Source organism: Aedes albopictus, chromosome 2, assembly GCF_035046485.1.
Source record: "Aedes albopictus strain Foshan chromosome 2, AalbF5, whole genome shotgun sequence".
NCBI classification, from domain to species: domain Eukaryota; kingdom Metazoa; phylum Arthropoda; class Insecta; order Diptera; family Culicidae; genus Aedes; species Aedes albopictus.
In genome coordinates, this window is record NC_085137.1 from 88,207,770 (window position 1) to 88,223,357 (window position 15,588).

General features: G+C 36.4%; 1 protein-coding gene across 1 annotated transcript in view; it reads right to left on the minus strand.

Moving 5' to 3' along the window:
• LOC109427628 (uncharacterized) overlaps window positions 1-15,588 on the minus strand; it is a 556,874-nt gene that overhangs the window by 36,011 nt on the left and 505,275 nt on the right. The window contains 3 exon segments of the mRNA XM_029852600.2: window positions 2,385-2,575; window positions 2,636-2,845; window positions 3,146-3,729. Coding sequence (XP_029708460.2) covers window positions 2,385-2,575; window positions 2,636-2,845; window positions 3,146-3,729 — 985 coding nt within the window.

The window sequence follows — 15,588 nt, forward strand, 5'->3', positions numbered from 1 at the left end:
TTTACTGGAGTGATCTCTGAATATTACCCAAAAAAGATTTGTTTTTTCCTGAGCTTATAAGGGAACTTATGTATTATCGGCAGTTATGTTCTCTTCATCATTGGGAATTTTTTACCCCTTTCGAACTCAAAGTTGGCCTCAAATGTTTTCCCATTACGATAAATTATACGATCAAGTTTCAGGCCGACAAAAACCCACCATGACGAAGAGAACAAACCTGCTGATAATACTCAAAGCCACCGTATATGGAGAGAATCTCGCAGCGAACAAATTCTAAGGACAAAATGAGGCACATGCAATAGAGTTTATCTCAAAATCTCTCACAGATGTTTGTTCTGAAGTTTTCCTAAGATTTTGTGCAGCAATGCAGTGAGATTTACGTACACGGTTTACTTCGTGGATTACTAATGGAGGTGTCTCCAGGAGTTCCTCCTGAAAGATTTGAACAACAAATCATCCATACATTTTAAAGATTTTTTTCAGGTTTTTTTGAGTGAATTCTTCAGAAACTGCCCCAGAGATTTCTCTAGGGATAAATGTCAAAATCATTTGAGAATTTCTCAAAGAACTCATCTAGAATCAGTACTATTTTTTAAACAGTTTACACGAAACATATACAAAAAGGCACCGCCTTCAAAGCGGAGGAAACACAAGAATTTTAGAAAGTTGAATTGAAAACATTCTAACATTAAATTCTGAAAAAAAAGATAATTGTATTCCTACTATGGCCAAATCTTGATAATTTTGAATATTGACTCCTGAAAGCCTTATCTAGATCACTTCATAGCTTTGTAGATCAATTGCGCTGTTCAAGGTTGTAAAATATAGTTTCATCCCAACAGTTACACATGTCCAAAAAATCGAAAAGCACTAGGATTCATATCCACGACACTTGAAGTTTTTCCTAGTAATAACAAGATTAATTTACCCACCGCGCAGTTCCATCAACGATGCACACGAATGCAAATGTAGATGAAATGGAAATAATTTCCAATTGTTGTGGAAAATTTACATCAAAATCGTTAAAATTAAAGTAAATAGAGTCAAACAAACACCAAAAAGGTAAAGAAATGGTACACATTCATCTCATTATGTGCTTCAATAGAATTCGTAGCTGAATATTTCCAAACTCATCAATCCAAGCCGAATTTTTATCACGATCTGCTCAATATACTTCGTATCAATCGTTTTTGACGCGAAATGACCCCGATGAGACTACAATTTCGTTTTCCAAAGATGTAAGAGTTCACGTCAGATAATCACTTTTGCAGGAATTGCGGAAAAAAAAATCCGATGGCAGGGAAAAGCACTTGATGGAAGAGGGTCCCACAAATCAAAACGCTCCTTAATTTAATTTGTCATTTAAATAAGAGGAGGTGATTCGTAGAATGGTGTGGAAGTATGGCGACGATGGGATATGGTCAAAAGTGATTACAATGCTGGAAGCGGACGGTCGGTGGAAGTTAGTGCTGTGAATATCCGTCGTTTTTTTATGTGGGATTCGTTTGATCATGAAGTCAGAAAGCCTAAACCAATTGTTATCGTTTACACAATTTGCTAGAATTTTATGAACTGATTGGTGATTCACATGGTTCTGATCAATCTTGAGTTTTTACAATTTTTCCAAACGATACCATCGATCGTTTGGACGCCTAAACCTGCCTTAAAATAGAACTATACAAAATATCATTTCAATCGAAAGTTTCACAATGTTCGAGTGACTGTATACGTTTGATCCCTATCGGTTGTTGGTTTTTAGTCAATAATCTGAAATGCATTCATAATGCAAAAACTTGCGTTAGCTTGATATGCTTTAGAAAATTTAGATTATCAAAATATTTGCCGACAGGAAGCAGATATCCGAAAACACGTTCCGACCGCTTTTTTTGTTGTCTTAGCTTTACTTGATCCGAAAAAGCCGAAAATAACTCGAACTAAAACTGTAAGAGAAATCGAACTAAACCTAGGTTTTTCTTTTTTCGATTAGCGTCTCGCATCTTTTCATTGCCCTCGTTTTACTAGTTCTAAACCAAAAAATATGGTATAATTATAATCGAGCGCGCAAACTTAAAACCAAGAAAAAAAACTAAAGAACCAATATTGCTAAACAGTAGTAACAAGAGAGAGTGTGTATGCGCATATAGTGTATATATAAATGTATACAATTGTAGCTCAAACATAAAATTATAAAAACACGAACAAAACTGTTTTAAACGAGAACGATCTATATCATAGAGAAATTCCATCTCTAAACTATCTCCATTCTCTTGTGAGTGTGTGTGGTGGTTTGTGTGTGTATGTCTATGTAAAAGTAGAATATCAAAAAACGCTGATCCGTTCCGATTTTTTTTTTTTTTTAAACAACTAGATCAGCGTCGACTCACCGACGCCATTCATCCGGCCCGCATTGTACCGGTAGTGGTCCCCGGCCATCGTACTACTACTGCTTACGCTGATGTGCTGATGCTGGATGACGACATGTTGTGCTGCTGATCCACTGCTGCTGTTGTCGATCATGGGCGTCTGCGGGGAGTCCAGCGGTTTGGTACCAACGAATGAACTTTCTAGCCAACATCTAAAAGCAAGGAAGTTCAGTAAACCTTTCGGGGCGTCCGATTTCCTATGCGACACCTACCTTTGGCTTGGACTAGTGGATCTACTGCGTGAGTGTCGGTTGGTTTGGTCATTTACATAATGTACAATCGCGGAGGTGACCTCCTTGATGGATGACTGGATCTCCGGTGTTACTACTGGTTCTACTTTTTGCTGGTTCTGATGTTGATGATGGTGCTGCTGTTGCTGTTGCTCTTTGAGCTTCTGTTGGGAGAGCAGCGAAGATGCGAGCCTAGTTGGAGAGATGGAATAAGGTTAGTATGATCAACTTGGTCCAAATGATAAACCTCTTGAAATATCTTTTTTGCGCAATGCTCCGTTACGAGCTTTGATCTGAAGGCCTTGACTCCAAAAATGTACTGAAAACCTTTGGAAATGCTTTGGGGATGCTGTGAAATCAATCATGCATTTACATAACATCCATGAACCAAAATGGAATAAGTTTGTCCGTCCGTCGTGTTTACTTGGTACACTGGCACTTGGTGGCACGTGTTCCTATTTTATATCTACCTAACAACTACCCTAAACATACCTCTCGGCAGGCGTCCGTGGCTGCGCCAATTTCTCCTGGCTTCTCCAGCCGAGGTACGGCTGTCGGAACGAGTTCCGGATTGCACTGTTGGGCGCTACGCCGTGCCCGGCCGTGGCACCGGCCGTCGTCGATGCCGTCGAGTAGCCGGAAATGACGCTAGCGTTGAGGCCACCCCTCGTAAAGGAACCCCTCGTCGAGACACTCGGTGACGTGTGGTTCGAGTTGAGGTGCGAGGTGGACCACCGCGAGAAGCCGGTCTGGCCACCGTGATGACTGTGCGCCGAGGGACTCAGCATCACCGGACTCCGATCGGATCGGTGCGATCCCAGCGAACTGAGCGAGGTCGTTTTCGAGCTAAGGCCGGTCCACCGGCCCACGTCGGAGTTTCGTTTCCGCAGGATTCCACCGGTCGCGGTGGTGGTTGCGTTGGGCGCCGTCTGGTTCGGGGTGACGCCATCTTTGCCCGAGTACTGCTTGTACCAGTCGGGGATGTTCAGTCGTTGGAGGGAGGCCTGCACTCGGAGTTGGTGTTCGCTCAGGTTCGTTCCGGTTTCGTGTGATTTTTGGAGCTCGTTCTCCGGGGGCTGCAAGGTGGAGAGAATACAAGAGAGGAATGATTAGTCAAAAATTTCAATAAATAGTTAAAAACAAATTTAATCAAGGTATTAATCATTTAAACACATTATCTGAGTGTGGAGAACTTGACAGAATAATGCGTGCATTGGCTGTTTTTTATACGGAATTCTCAGGTTTAGAATGTCTATGTGTAAGCGTCCAGTACTCAAAGCGATCTAAAATGTTCTCTGGATACTCGTAATAACATAGAACTCGAGCTGCGAAATAATAAGACAAGATAGTTGTAAAAACTACTGACGAATTGGTAACGGTATCCCTCTACTGTTGGCTTTCTTGGTCAGAGACCTCCGTGAAGAAATCCCAAACCGAGTCGAAACGTTGAATCAAATTTGTAGAAGAACATGGACATGCACAAGAACAAGAACATTTACATTTGAGGGGGTTAGAAGCAGAGGGGTGTAAGTGACAAAAACCCACTTTCGAGTAAATGAGGTTTAAAGTTTTTCACCAATTTTTCATCCCATACAAAATGTATAGAGTTGCAAAATCGACCCAATTTTCTGCGATGGATGTATTGTAATTTTTCTAATCATCTGTTTTTACGAACTTAAAAAAGTTCCTGACAGCTTGAAATCTGACGAATTTTTCGATATGCTCAGCTCAAAATCGAAATAATGGTCACTTACACCCCTTTGCATCTGGGCCCCTCATTTCAAAATTGTTTAAAATTCAAAATTTTGAGATTTTCCTCAAAGCGAGAGATTTGCGATAATTTTCGAAATTTTCCATAGAATAGTCTCACTTATTCACAAGATAAATTTCAGGTTATTGACAGTGCTCAGTCAAAGTTTGAATTAAATCTGTGACAAAGGAGATTGTTGGCAAAATTTTCAAAGTGATTTGCTTTGAAAGCTTTGGTGCAAATACAAAAAAAAAAACATCCGAAGATGTTTCTACTGAAATTCTTGAGAAATTTTTAGTAATTTTGAAATAATACAATAATTCACAAAAAAAACTTTAAAAGCAGGAATTACTACTACAATTTTGAGCAGAAAACCATGATGATTTCGTAAGGTTTTTTTGAGGAATTTATAGAATAATTCTCAGAAAAACTTACAATACTGAGAATTATTTATTCAATTTCTGGGAGAAATCCATGAAGAAATTGTCAATAAACTCCTGAGGGAATATATTCAGATATTAATAAAAAACATAAGATTATAGAAATGACGGAAAATTTGAGAAATTTATAACAAAGGCCTTGAAAGCTTCGACGATTTCTTCAAGAATTTATCAAAATACAATGGAAATACAAAAAAAAAGCTCTGAAGTCGTCCCAAGGATCTTTCTGCAGAATATCTTGAGAATTTTTCGGAATTTGTTTGAGCAATAATAAAATAATTCCCGGAACAAATAAAAAATGCTGGATTCACAAGCTCAAATTTTGGAAGAAATCAATGATTCATCTATAAATAACCGAGGCAATACTATGAGATATTCCTCAAAACAGAAAATAATAGAAATGTGGAAATTACTGAGAAACTTATGGAGTTCAAGGGCCTCGAAAGCTTCAATGGTTTCTCCAAAAAAAATCTACAAAAAACATTCAACAAACATTTAAAAAATTCTGATGTCGCACAAAGAGCATTCGGCAGAATATCTTGAGAATTTACAGAGTTTGTTTGAGAAATGTATGGAATAATTCCCGAAAAACTCTAAAAACCTAGACATACTAGCTCAATTTCTGGAAGAGTTCGTCAATCAAATCCCGATGAAATACTATGAGATATTCCCAAACAAAGAAAATAAAATAAATGTAAAAATTGTATAGCAATCAATATCCGGAAAAACTCAAAAAGTGGGATTAACTAGCTCGATTTTGAGAAGAAATTCACGACGAGTCAATAAATTTCCAAAGGAATACTACAACATATTCTTGAAAACAGAATATTATACAAATGTAGAAATTGTTCAGAAAATTGTGGCGGTCAAAGGATCTCGGAAGCTTCATCGATTTCTTCCAGAATTCCGCAAAAAAAAACATCAATAATTAAACAAAATACAGTAGAAATACAAAAAAAAAAAACTCTGAAGTCGGCCCATGGATCTTTCGGCAGAATATGTTGAGAATTTCGCGTTTTTCTTTGAGAATTTATAAAATAATTCCCGGAAAATCTCAAAACAATCCCCGATGAAATTCCCTAGGGAATACTATGAGATGACTATGGATCTCGGAAGCTTCAAAGAATTCTGCAAAAAAAAATCTCCAAAAATTTAACAATACCTTTAAAGTAAAAATAAAAAAAAAAAAAACTCTGAAGTCATCCCGTTCGGGTCAAGATATTCTTGAGAATTTTCAGATTATATATTTTTGTTTGAAATTCCGGAAAATTTCTGGCAGTAGTATTCCCGAGGGAATACTATGAAATATTAAAAATTATATAAAAAATCGGAAAGTTATGGAATTGTAGAAATTTTTGAGAAATTTCTTCAACGATTCAGAAGCTTCAACGATTTCTTCAAGGTTTTTGCAAAAAAGCCAAGAATTCAACAAAATACAGTAGAAGTAAAAGAAAACTGAAGTCGGCCCCAAAAATCTTTTGGCATACAATTTTGAGAATTTTAAGAATTTTCGGAAAAACAATAGAATAATTTCCCGGAAAACTAAAAAAAGCGGGAATTATGATCTTGTACCGACTATTTAAACCGTCTAAGCAGAATACACTCATTCGAAGGGAACTATGTTCAATTTTTGGAAGAAATCCCTGCGGAACTTTTCAATAAATTTGCAAGGGAATATTGTGATACATTCCTGGAAACGATTACTGCATTACTGCATTACTGATTACTGCAGGACTTCGGAAACTTCAAGAATTCTGCAAGAATTCTACTGCAACAGTAGAAATGCAAAAATACATTGAATTCGGCCCTCAGGATCTTTCGATAGAATAAATTGAGAATTTTCAGAACTTTTTTTTACAAAACAAAAATAAAACTCACTAGTCCAATTTTTGGAAGGTATCCATAATAAATTCATCAATAAAATTCCGAGGGAATACTACGAGACATTCCTGAAAACGGAAAATTATAGAAATGAAGAATTGTGGAAATTGTTGGGAAATCCAAGGATTCAGTTCAAGGATCTCGGAAGCTTTATATTTTTTCATGAATTGTGCAATAATTCTCCAAAAAATCAACAAAATACAGTAGAAATATGTACGTACAAAAAAACTCTGAAGTCGGCTCATGGATGTTTCGACAGTATATCTTTAGAATATAAAGATTTAAAGAATGCTATGAGATATTCCTGAAAACGGAAAATAATGGAAATAAAGAAATAGAGAATTTTAGAAAGGTTTTGAGAAAGTAACACAGTGATCTACCTTTAATCTATGAGTTCAACAAGATTTCATTACAATATATTCCTTTCCATGTACTTCATCAGATTTTTCTTCGAGATTAATTCCAGAAACACCGCCAGAAATTTATTAAAATTGTTCCGCAATTTCCATAGAAAACAAGCAGGATCTGCTGGATTTTCTAGAATTATTTTAGCAAAATTCCAGCAAAGATTTCTCTTAAGAATACCTTCCTGTCCATGTGTTTCTTTGAGAACTTCTCAAAAGATTCCCGCAGAGAATCTCTTTGTTTTTTTTAAATAAATTTCTTCTGATCTTCTTCAGCAGTATCTAAAGTAATTGTCAAAACATTCTACCGTCAGTGGGGGTATCATTTGGCCAAAATTGCATAGTCCATCCCTTTGTAGATCGTTACAACAATATTTTAGATGTAAATCAATGCTGAATTCAGTAGACACGTTCATTTTTATGTTGTTTAGGATTGTTTAAAGTATAAATGCTTCAACTTTAACTTTGACAATGATATAGCCTAGTTGAAATTGGCCCAAATTTACCCCTTCTAGGGGGTGACATTGGGCCAAACACTAAAATTCAAACTAAATAGTTCAATGTGAGAAAATATTGCTTGCAGATCAAAACAAGTGAATATATAGATGCTTGCGCACAACCTTTCAGCGTCTAGTCACATCACAAATAACATCACAGACAAACAAAAGTGACAGTTTGACCACATTTATTGTGAACGATCAGTGATCCAATACAATACATCCGCTATCCCGTGGATATAATTCCAACTAGCATTCTCAAAAGACGAAAGTAATATCTCCTTATCATCTACCTAGAAACTGATATGCGTGCATTTTTAATTTTGCATGAATTTTACATTTATTTCTAATCCAAGCACCGTATTATGCACAAAATAATGTGAATACTCTCAGTTGTTTTAATTCACATTTGTAAGGTTCTCGTACTAACTGCATTGCTTTAATATAGCCCAAAACACCCCAAAATGAATTATTTGTACTATAGATCCAGTAAATAAGTTTTTCATGCAAAATAGTATACAGAACCAAGAAAACTCATACTACTAATTAAAACAACTAGGGTTAATGTACCAATAGTGGTGCTATTAGTAGCTCCTTGTAGTAAAATAATTCAAAAAATGATAAAACCACAAAATAAAAAGTCTAAAAACGTTAATCAGTAGTTTTTCACATAAATTTGCTAGGAAAAATGTAAAAACCATTATTTATTTCATATTTTCCTAATGAATCACTTGCACCAACTATAGGTACACGGTTCCTATTATGGAGGTAAAATTTAACATTTGTTCCTATAGTGGCGCATCCCATTGAATTCTTATGGGACCCACCACTATAGGAACACTACCACCACTATAGGCGCAAAGGAGCAAAAACAAAATAAATAAAATAACTGTTTAAAATAGATTTTTCGGCAAATCCTGAACAAAAAACTGAATTAACGTTATTAATGTCATTTGCAAGCTTTTTGGCGGAAATAATGCTAAATTGCCACTACCACAACTATTGGTACTACCTCCACTAAGGGAGCTTTTACCCTACTCAATATACCTAGAAAACAGTTTTTCATTACATGTCCGTTGTGCAGCTGTTTTCTACGCATTTTAAAACAACGATTTTGTACAGTACACCTAATCATGATATACAAATCACGTTTTCTTAATGGAAAATAAACAAAATGTGACTTTTTTCTACAACGGATGGTCAACGCAAGTTATATTTACCATATACTATCCACTTTTTGATAATCACTTAAATAAATGTTAATATTTCGAGCGAAACATCTTTCTTGATTTTTGGCCCAAAGTTACCCCCCAGGCCCAATGTCACCCCGACTGGCGGTACTTAAAACTAATCCTAAAGTTTCTTTAGAAATTCTTTCTGGGGTTCAATCAGGAGTTCTTTAGGAAATAACTTAATATAGGGTATTAGTTCCCTTCTTAAGCATGTGGCTCCCATTTTCATCCTACGAAAAACAAAAGATTTTAGCGCTGTTTGTTTTGTTTCTTATTTTTGTATTTTTTGTTAGGAGTGAGCACCCATGGAAACAAAAAGAACGGAATCAATCGGTGCCGTAAGATTACCGATGGCACACATACCCTATTACTTCAAATACAGAAGTTTGTGTATTGTTTACTTCATGTTTTTTTTCGAACATTTCTGTAGGAACTCCTTCAGGAATAGTATCAGAATTTCCTTTTTCTTCTGGACGTTGCTCTAGAGGTTTCTCCAGCTATTCCTTTAAAAAATACTTCAGAATCTGTTCTTGAATTATTTTCAAGAAAAACTTCCATGAATACCTTCAGAGGGTTCTACAGTTCTTCCTAGTATTTTTTTCCAAAAAAAAAAACCTATAAAAATATTTTTTCTTCAGAAATTTCTTCGATGGTACTCTTTATAATTCCTACTGTTGTTTGTTTCTGCAGGAATAACTTCCAGAAATATCACTTTTGCCAGGCATTTTTGTGTACATATCCCTTTAGAAATTGTAAAAGAATTTCTCTGGAAAAGTTCTCGAGAGGTAGTACACCCAGAAGATTTCCCATAAATTTCTTCATATAATCCTTCAAGGATCTCTCAGGCGGATTGAGCGATTCCTTCAAAAATTCCACCAGTGCCTTTGTCTGCAATTTCTGCAGATATGTTTAAAGATACTCTTTCAAGAATTCCCCCAAGAGTTTCATCAGGAATCTCTACATAAATTCCTCAGGCAATTTTTGTTCTAGGAATCTCCAAAGGTATCACAAGTAATGTTCTAAAATATACTTTCATACAATCCTCCATAGACTTCTTTAGCCATTCAATACTATTTCTGTAATTGTTTGTTGGAATTGTGTAAGAGCTTCTGAAATTCCAATTTTTGTTACAGTTTCTGCAGAAGTTTCTAAAAGATCCCCAGGAGATACTTCTGGCGGAACCGATGAAGCAATCTATGAAAAAAAACGCCTGTATGAATCCCTGAATGATATCTCAAGCATCTCTTATATGATCCCTTGGAAAAATTTACAAAGGTTATACTTCCATCGCTGAAACTCCTGAAGAATTTCCCAAAATATAAAGAACGAATTCCTGAAGATTCAGAAGGAATCTGAGCTGAATTATTGAAGGAAACTGTGAAATATGCTCTAAAATATTTGAAGGAATTTTCCTGTAGACAATTCCAAGGCAATCCCTGGAGATATTTTCGAAGGATTTTCCAAACGAATCACTAGAAGACTTTTTTGAGTATTCCCTAGCGAATTTTCAGAAGAATCCCGTGAAAATTCATGGGGAATCTCCGGAGAAATTTCAAAAGGTATCACTGGAAGAATTTCTAAAGAATTCTTGGAGCAATTTGAAACTCTTGATTTGCTAGAGGAATAGTGGAAAGCTTTTCGAAGGTAATTCGTGGGTGATATCTTCGTACAGTTTTCTGAGAGAATTTATGAAGGAATTTCTAAGGGAACCCGTGGAAGCTCTTCTAGAGGAATACTTGGAGATTTTTCAAATGGAGGAGAACGTGCAGCTGGAGCCGACCTACTGAAAGAAGTTCTTAATGTTATTTTTTAGATAATCTCTAGACAAGGAGCGGATCTGGTGTGATGGTTAGAACACTTGACTATCACGCCGAGGACCTGGGATCGAATCCCACTCCCGACAAACTCGCAAAATGTTAGTTCTTCCTTCGGAAGGGAAGTAAAGCGTGGGTCCCGAACTAGCCTAGGGCTAAAAATCTCGTTATTACAGATAAAAAAATTCTCTAGACAACTTTGCACAAATTTTTTAAGAAAACTGTGATCTGTGTCTAAAATAATCCCTGGAAGAATTCCTGGAGAAATTCTCAGATGAATCTCTGAAGGAATTCCTGGCAGATTGTTTTGTATATTTCCTGGAGTGTTTCTTAAAGAATCTTGTTAAAAATTTCTAAAAAAAATCCCTGAAATTTGTTTACGAGAATCCATGGAGAAATTTCCAAAGATATTCATGGATGGTTTTTAATTGAATCCTTAAATAAATTTCTGGAGGAATCACTAAAGCATTTCTTAAGAAAAATCAATAAAGAGTTGTCAATGCAAAGTTTCCTAAGAAAAAAATTCGAGAAATTCCGGATGAATATCATGTGAAGTATCTGAATTAATCCTTGTAAGAAACAGAAGAAATTCACGGCGAGAATTTTCCAAAGAATTTCTAGGGGAATTTGAAAAGATTCCTGAAGATATCTCGGCATGAATGTCTGAAAGAATCCCTGAATTATTCGTTTTCAAAACGTCATTTTATAGGGTGACAATGGGTATTATCGGCAGGTTTGTTCTCTTCGTTATGTGGGGTTTTAATCGGCCAAATTTCTTGAAACTTGGTCATATAATTCAGCTTGGTTGGGAAGTATTTGAGGCCAACTCTGAGTTCAACAGCTTACAAAAAAAAAAACCATGATGAAGGGAACAAAACTGTCGGCAGTTTTCCCCTATAACCCTTTCGAGACGCGCGCCATCAAGCAACTGAAACTGCACTGCACTCGCGCTGTATACGACGAGCGAGGATTTTTTGTAGTGTTGTACTTTTTACAACAGCGCGCGTCCTGCAGTGTTATTATGTACAGGTTGCGGCAGTGAAAAAAAAAAATCAAATCGCTATATATATAGCGAGACAGTAATATCAGTCAATCCCGAGCACAAGGGAATACCTTTCAAATACCATGCTGACAACAACCTGTGCTCTAATATCTAAAATTGTTATTATTATATTATTCTACGAAATGTTATGAGAACAACGCAATAACAATTGGAAGTATGTGAGCAGAGTTTGATATTGGTGTGGTATTTGTTGATTTAGCAGTGAAATAACAGAAGAACATATTTTGGTATTATATCACGGACCACGGTGTTATCGAACAAATTCACGATTTAATAACAAAACATGTTATTATTTTGTTATTCAATAACTTTTGGATAACAAATACAGCACTTAAAGAATTTCAGGTATTCATTTATTATTGAAATAACAAAACTTGTTTTATTCTAGGTGTTATTGATACAAAATCATGGTATTCGTTTTTGTTATTTTGCCTCTTATGTCCACCAAATGAAGGGCATATCGAGGTATGATTGTATTTAAGATTAGTACCTAAATAAGTTATTCACTTGCTATTCTTTTCTGCTCAGGATGTCTATATTCTAGCACTATACACTAAAATGAATATATTTGATTTTTATCATGTAACCCTAAAAAGTGGGTATCAATAAACTGCGCAAGACAAAATGGCTAAAAAGTAAAAATGGCTTTAATTCGATGAAAAACCAGACCAAACTAGTCCAGAGCCATGTAGTTTCCCATACTAGATGAAATAATCACATATATCGTCGGTTTCCTGCAATAGGGGCACAACTCAAAATTTGTCATTTTTGAGGTTTTGATGGCAAATGATGAAAAACCATGCAAACTTTCATCTGACAAAGACCCGTTCCGAAATTCGATGAGTTACGCGAGATTTTTGTATTTTCACCAATTTTCCGCAGTAAAGGCACAACTCAAAATCAGTCAACTTTTTCAATAGTTGATGAAAAATAGTAATCTAAAATTTATGAAAGAGATAGTCCTTCAGTCCCTTTCCATGATATTTACATATATCAAAATTCGTATACTTTTGTCTAATAATGAGAGAAATAAGTGAAGTTGTAGGATGTGCTTCAAGATTGCCAATTTTCAAACACTCATTCTGAAAATTCACATTTTTTGAGTTGTGCCCCTATTGCAGGAAACCGACGATATATGATGATATTGTAGAGAAAATTAAAACTTTTGTTTTATCAGATATGAAATTGAGCCACCTGTTTACTTTTCAGTGGTTTAAAAATGTTGATTGTTTTCAGCTTCCGGTACCGTCTTGTAAAGTTTAGTGACCAAAATGGGAAAAAAAAATTGAATAAATTTTCATAAAATTAGCGTGCTAGAGATCAGATAGAAACATAGATTGGTTAACGTCAAATGGATGAAGATGAGGTTTGAAGTTGAAAATCAGTCTCGCATTTTTTTCTTTCTACCGCAAACTGTACTATCTCTTAGGAATGCAGGATTTTTTTCACTTGTAATCATTGCCATTACCGGTTATGTCTGTAGGTAGAGTGTCGTCCCGGGACAAAAAAAAATGATTTTAGGATTTCCCGTATCTAGGGATTTTATTTTATAAATTTCATCGATTTTTAAAACCAGCAAAGGAAAAAAAACAGATTTTCGACATGTAAATAGATTCTTCACACAAGTTTTAATGAAAATACTGTACTTAATTAAAAATTGTTGACTTTTCCTTGTTTTAAAAATCTATAGAAAACAAAATTCGAGAAAAAAATAGTTGGAAGCATTTGAACACCCTGGGATGCTTGGCAAATTTTTAGGATGGAAGTCAGCATTCGACAGAAAAATATTTTTGAAAAAAGTCGAAGGGTAGAGTTTTTTGAAAATGGAAATTATATAATATCACACATAGATCCGTGATAAATATTACTGTCAATATATTTTTCCGTTCCAAAATGCCTTCAAACATCTTCAAACATCTTTGAACACATCATACCAATTCAACAAACCACTTCTTCAAAAGTTAGGTGAGAAATGCTGCAAATGATATGAACAACATTTTTAGATTGAAGCTCATACATCAGCAGAAAAATTAATTTCTATTTGAAAACATCACATCTACGTGTGTTGAGCTAGAAATGCTCAGAAACCTTTTTAAAAGTGTTGGTAACGTCTACCGGTTGATTGTGTTGGTAATTCTATTGAAATCCTGGCCAAATTTCTAAAACAAGCTCGGTACAAAACCGGCATGAATTATTGAAGATTTTTTTATAAAGAATTTCTAATTGCAATTGTAAAAAAATGCGTAGGATTTCCCTATAATAATATCTGGCCAATTTAATCATACATTTTTATTTAGTTATTTCTTGAATTCTCCAATACAATTTGGAAAAATTTCTCTCGGAATTTGAGCAAGACTAGAATTGATGAAAAAATCGAAAAATCGAAGAAACAGAGGGTGTTTAATCGATAAATTGAGAGATAAACTTGTAAAAAATGCTACTTGTTTCGTTGAGATATGATCTCACGACTTCGTATCACTAGTCCGGCGCTTTAACCCAAACTAACCAGAAGTTAAAGCTGATAGAGGGTCGAAGAGGTTCTTTGAACCATCATAAAACTTAAATAAAATTTATAAGGTTTTATGACGATTCTAAAAACCTTCATAAGGCTAATTGGCCATCAAAATGTTACTTGGGACGGTAATAAATTCGTTGCCATCCCGGATTATTTAATCTTCCTGAGGATCTCCAATTTTTTGGAATGGATGATTTCTATTTTGCACAAAGACACTCTGTTATTTAAGCACTTCGTAATAAGTGACAAGCATTACATAAAATCCAAATTGCATCGCAAACAAACTCCACCAAAAACCGTAAAAACTGCTATGATGTAAGGCAGATAAAAGCAGTTGTTTATTCAAATCCAGTATGGAACCATCGCATCTCACTAACAACCGAATATGATTCAATCAGTTTCGCTCAATTATTGCAAACCACTGAAAATTGCTCTATTAGATCACTGAACGGCTTATAACGCATCGATCCTAGCACGGACCATCAAATAGAGCGCAACAAATCGTCTACTTAAGATTAAATAAACCAACTATCGCATACCTCGAATCGCATCCGAACCGTGATCAAAAAGTCGCTGTCCAAACCAAGCTGACCCGATTGGCCGCCGCATTCGTTGTCCAGCCGCTTCTCCTCCGATGGCGACTCGCCATTCATTTCAATCACGAAAAGAATGGCGATCTTGATGGATTTAGAGGAGGCAGCGGCGGCGGAGGCGGCATCGTCGACGGCTAGGATTTCCACGGCAACACAATTCTCGCGGATTGTGCTGGTAGCCATCGAGTCGATCCCGTACGATTCCTCGGACATGGTGTCAACGAAGCGGTCGTAGTCGGTTGAATGCAGTTCTAGGGAAACTCGGTCACCCATGAGGACGTTCTCGTTGATCAGGGATAGGACCATGTGGATCAGGCTGAGGTTTGAGCGGTTGAAGATCTTGTCCAGGTGGAACAGCTGGTTCCGGAAGGAGGGGGACATGTGGATGAAGTTCTGGCTGTCGATTAGGTTGCGCATCTGGAGACGGTACGTTTGGTTCTGGAGGCGGAAATGGATCTGCTGGGCCGTTTCTTCGGGGGTCTTCTTGCGGGAGGGTTTGGGCGTTTCTGGTTGGTCCTCCATAAGTTTGAGGGGTTCGGAGGTTTCCGACTTCTCGAGCTGTTGGATGGCTTCGTTGACCTGATGTTGATCTAGCGAGCAGGATTCTTGCTGCTGGGTCCGGTAGTGGAGAAACAGATCGTTGATGTTGCGCACAAAACACTTATCGCGTTCGCGGTGATTTACGGATTTGGCCGAGTTGGGGTTCGGGATCGGACGTGGAGAGTCTACCTTCCGAGAGGCGTTCG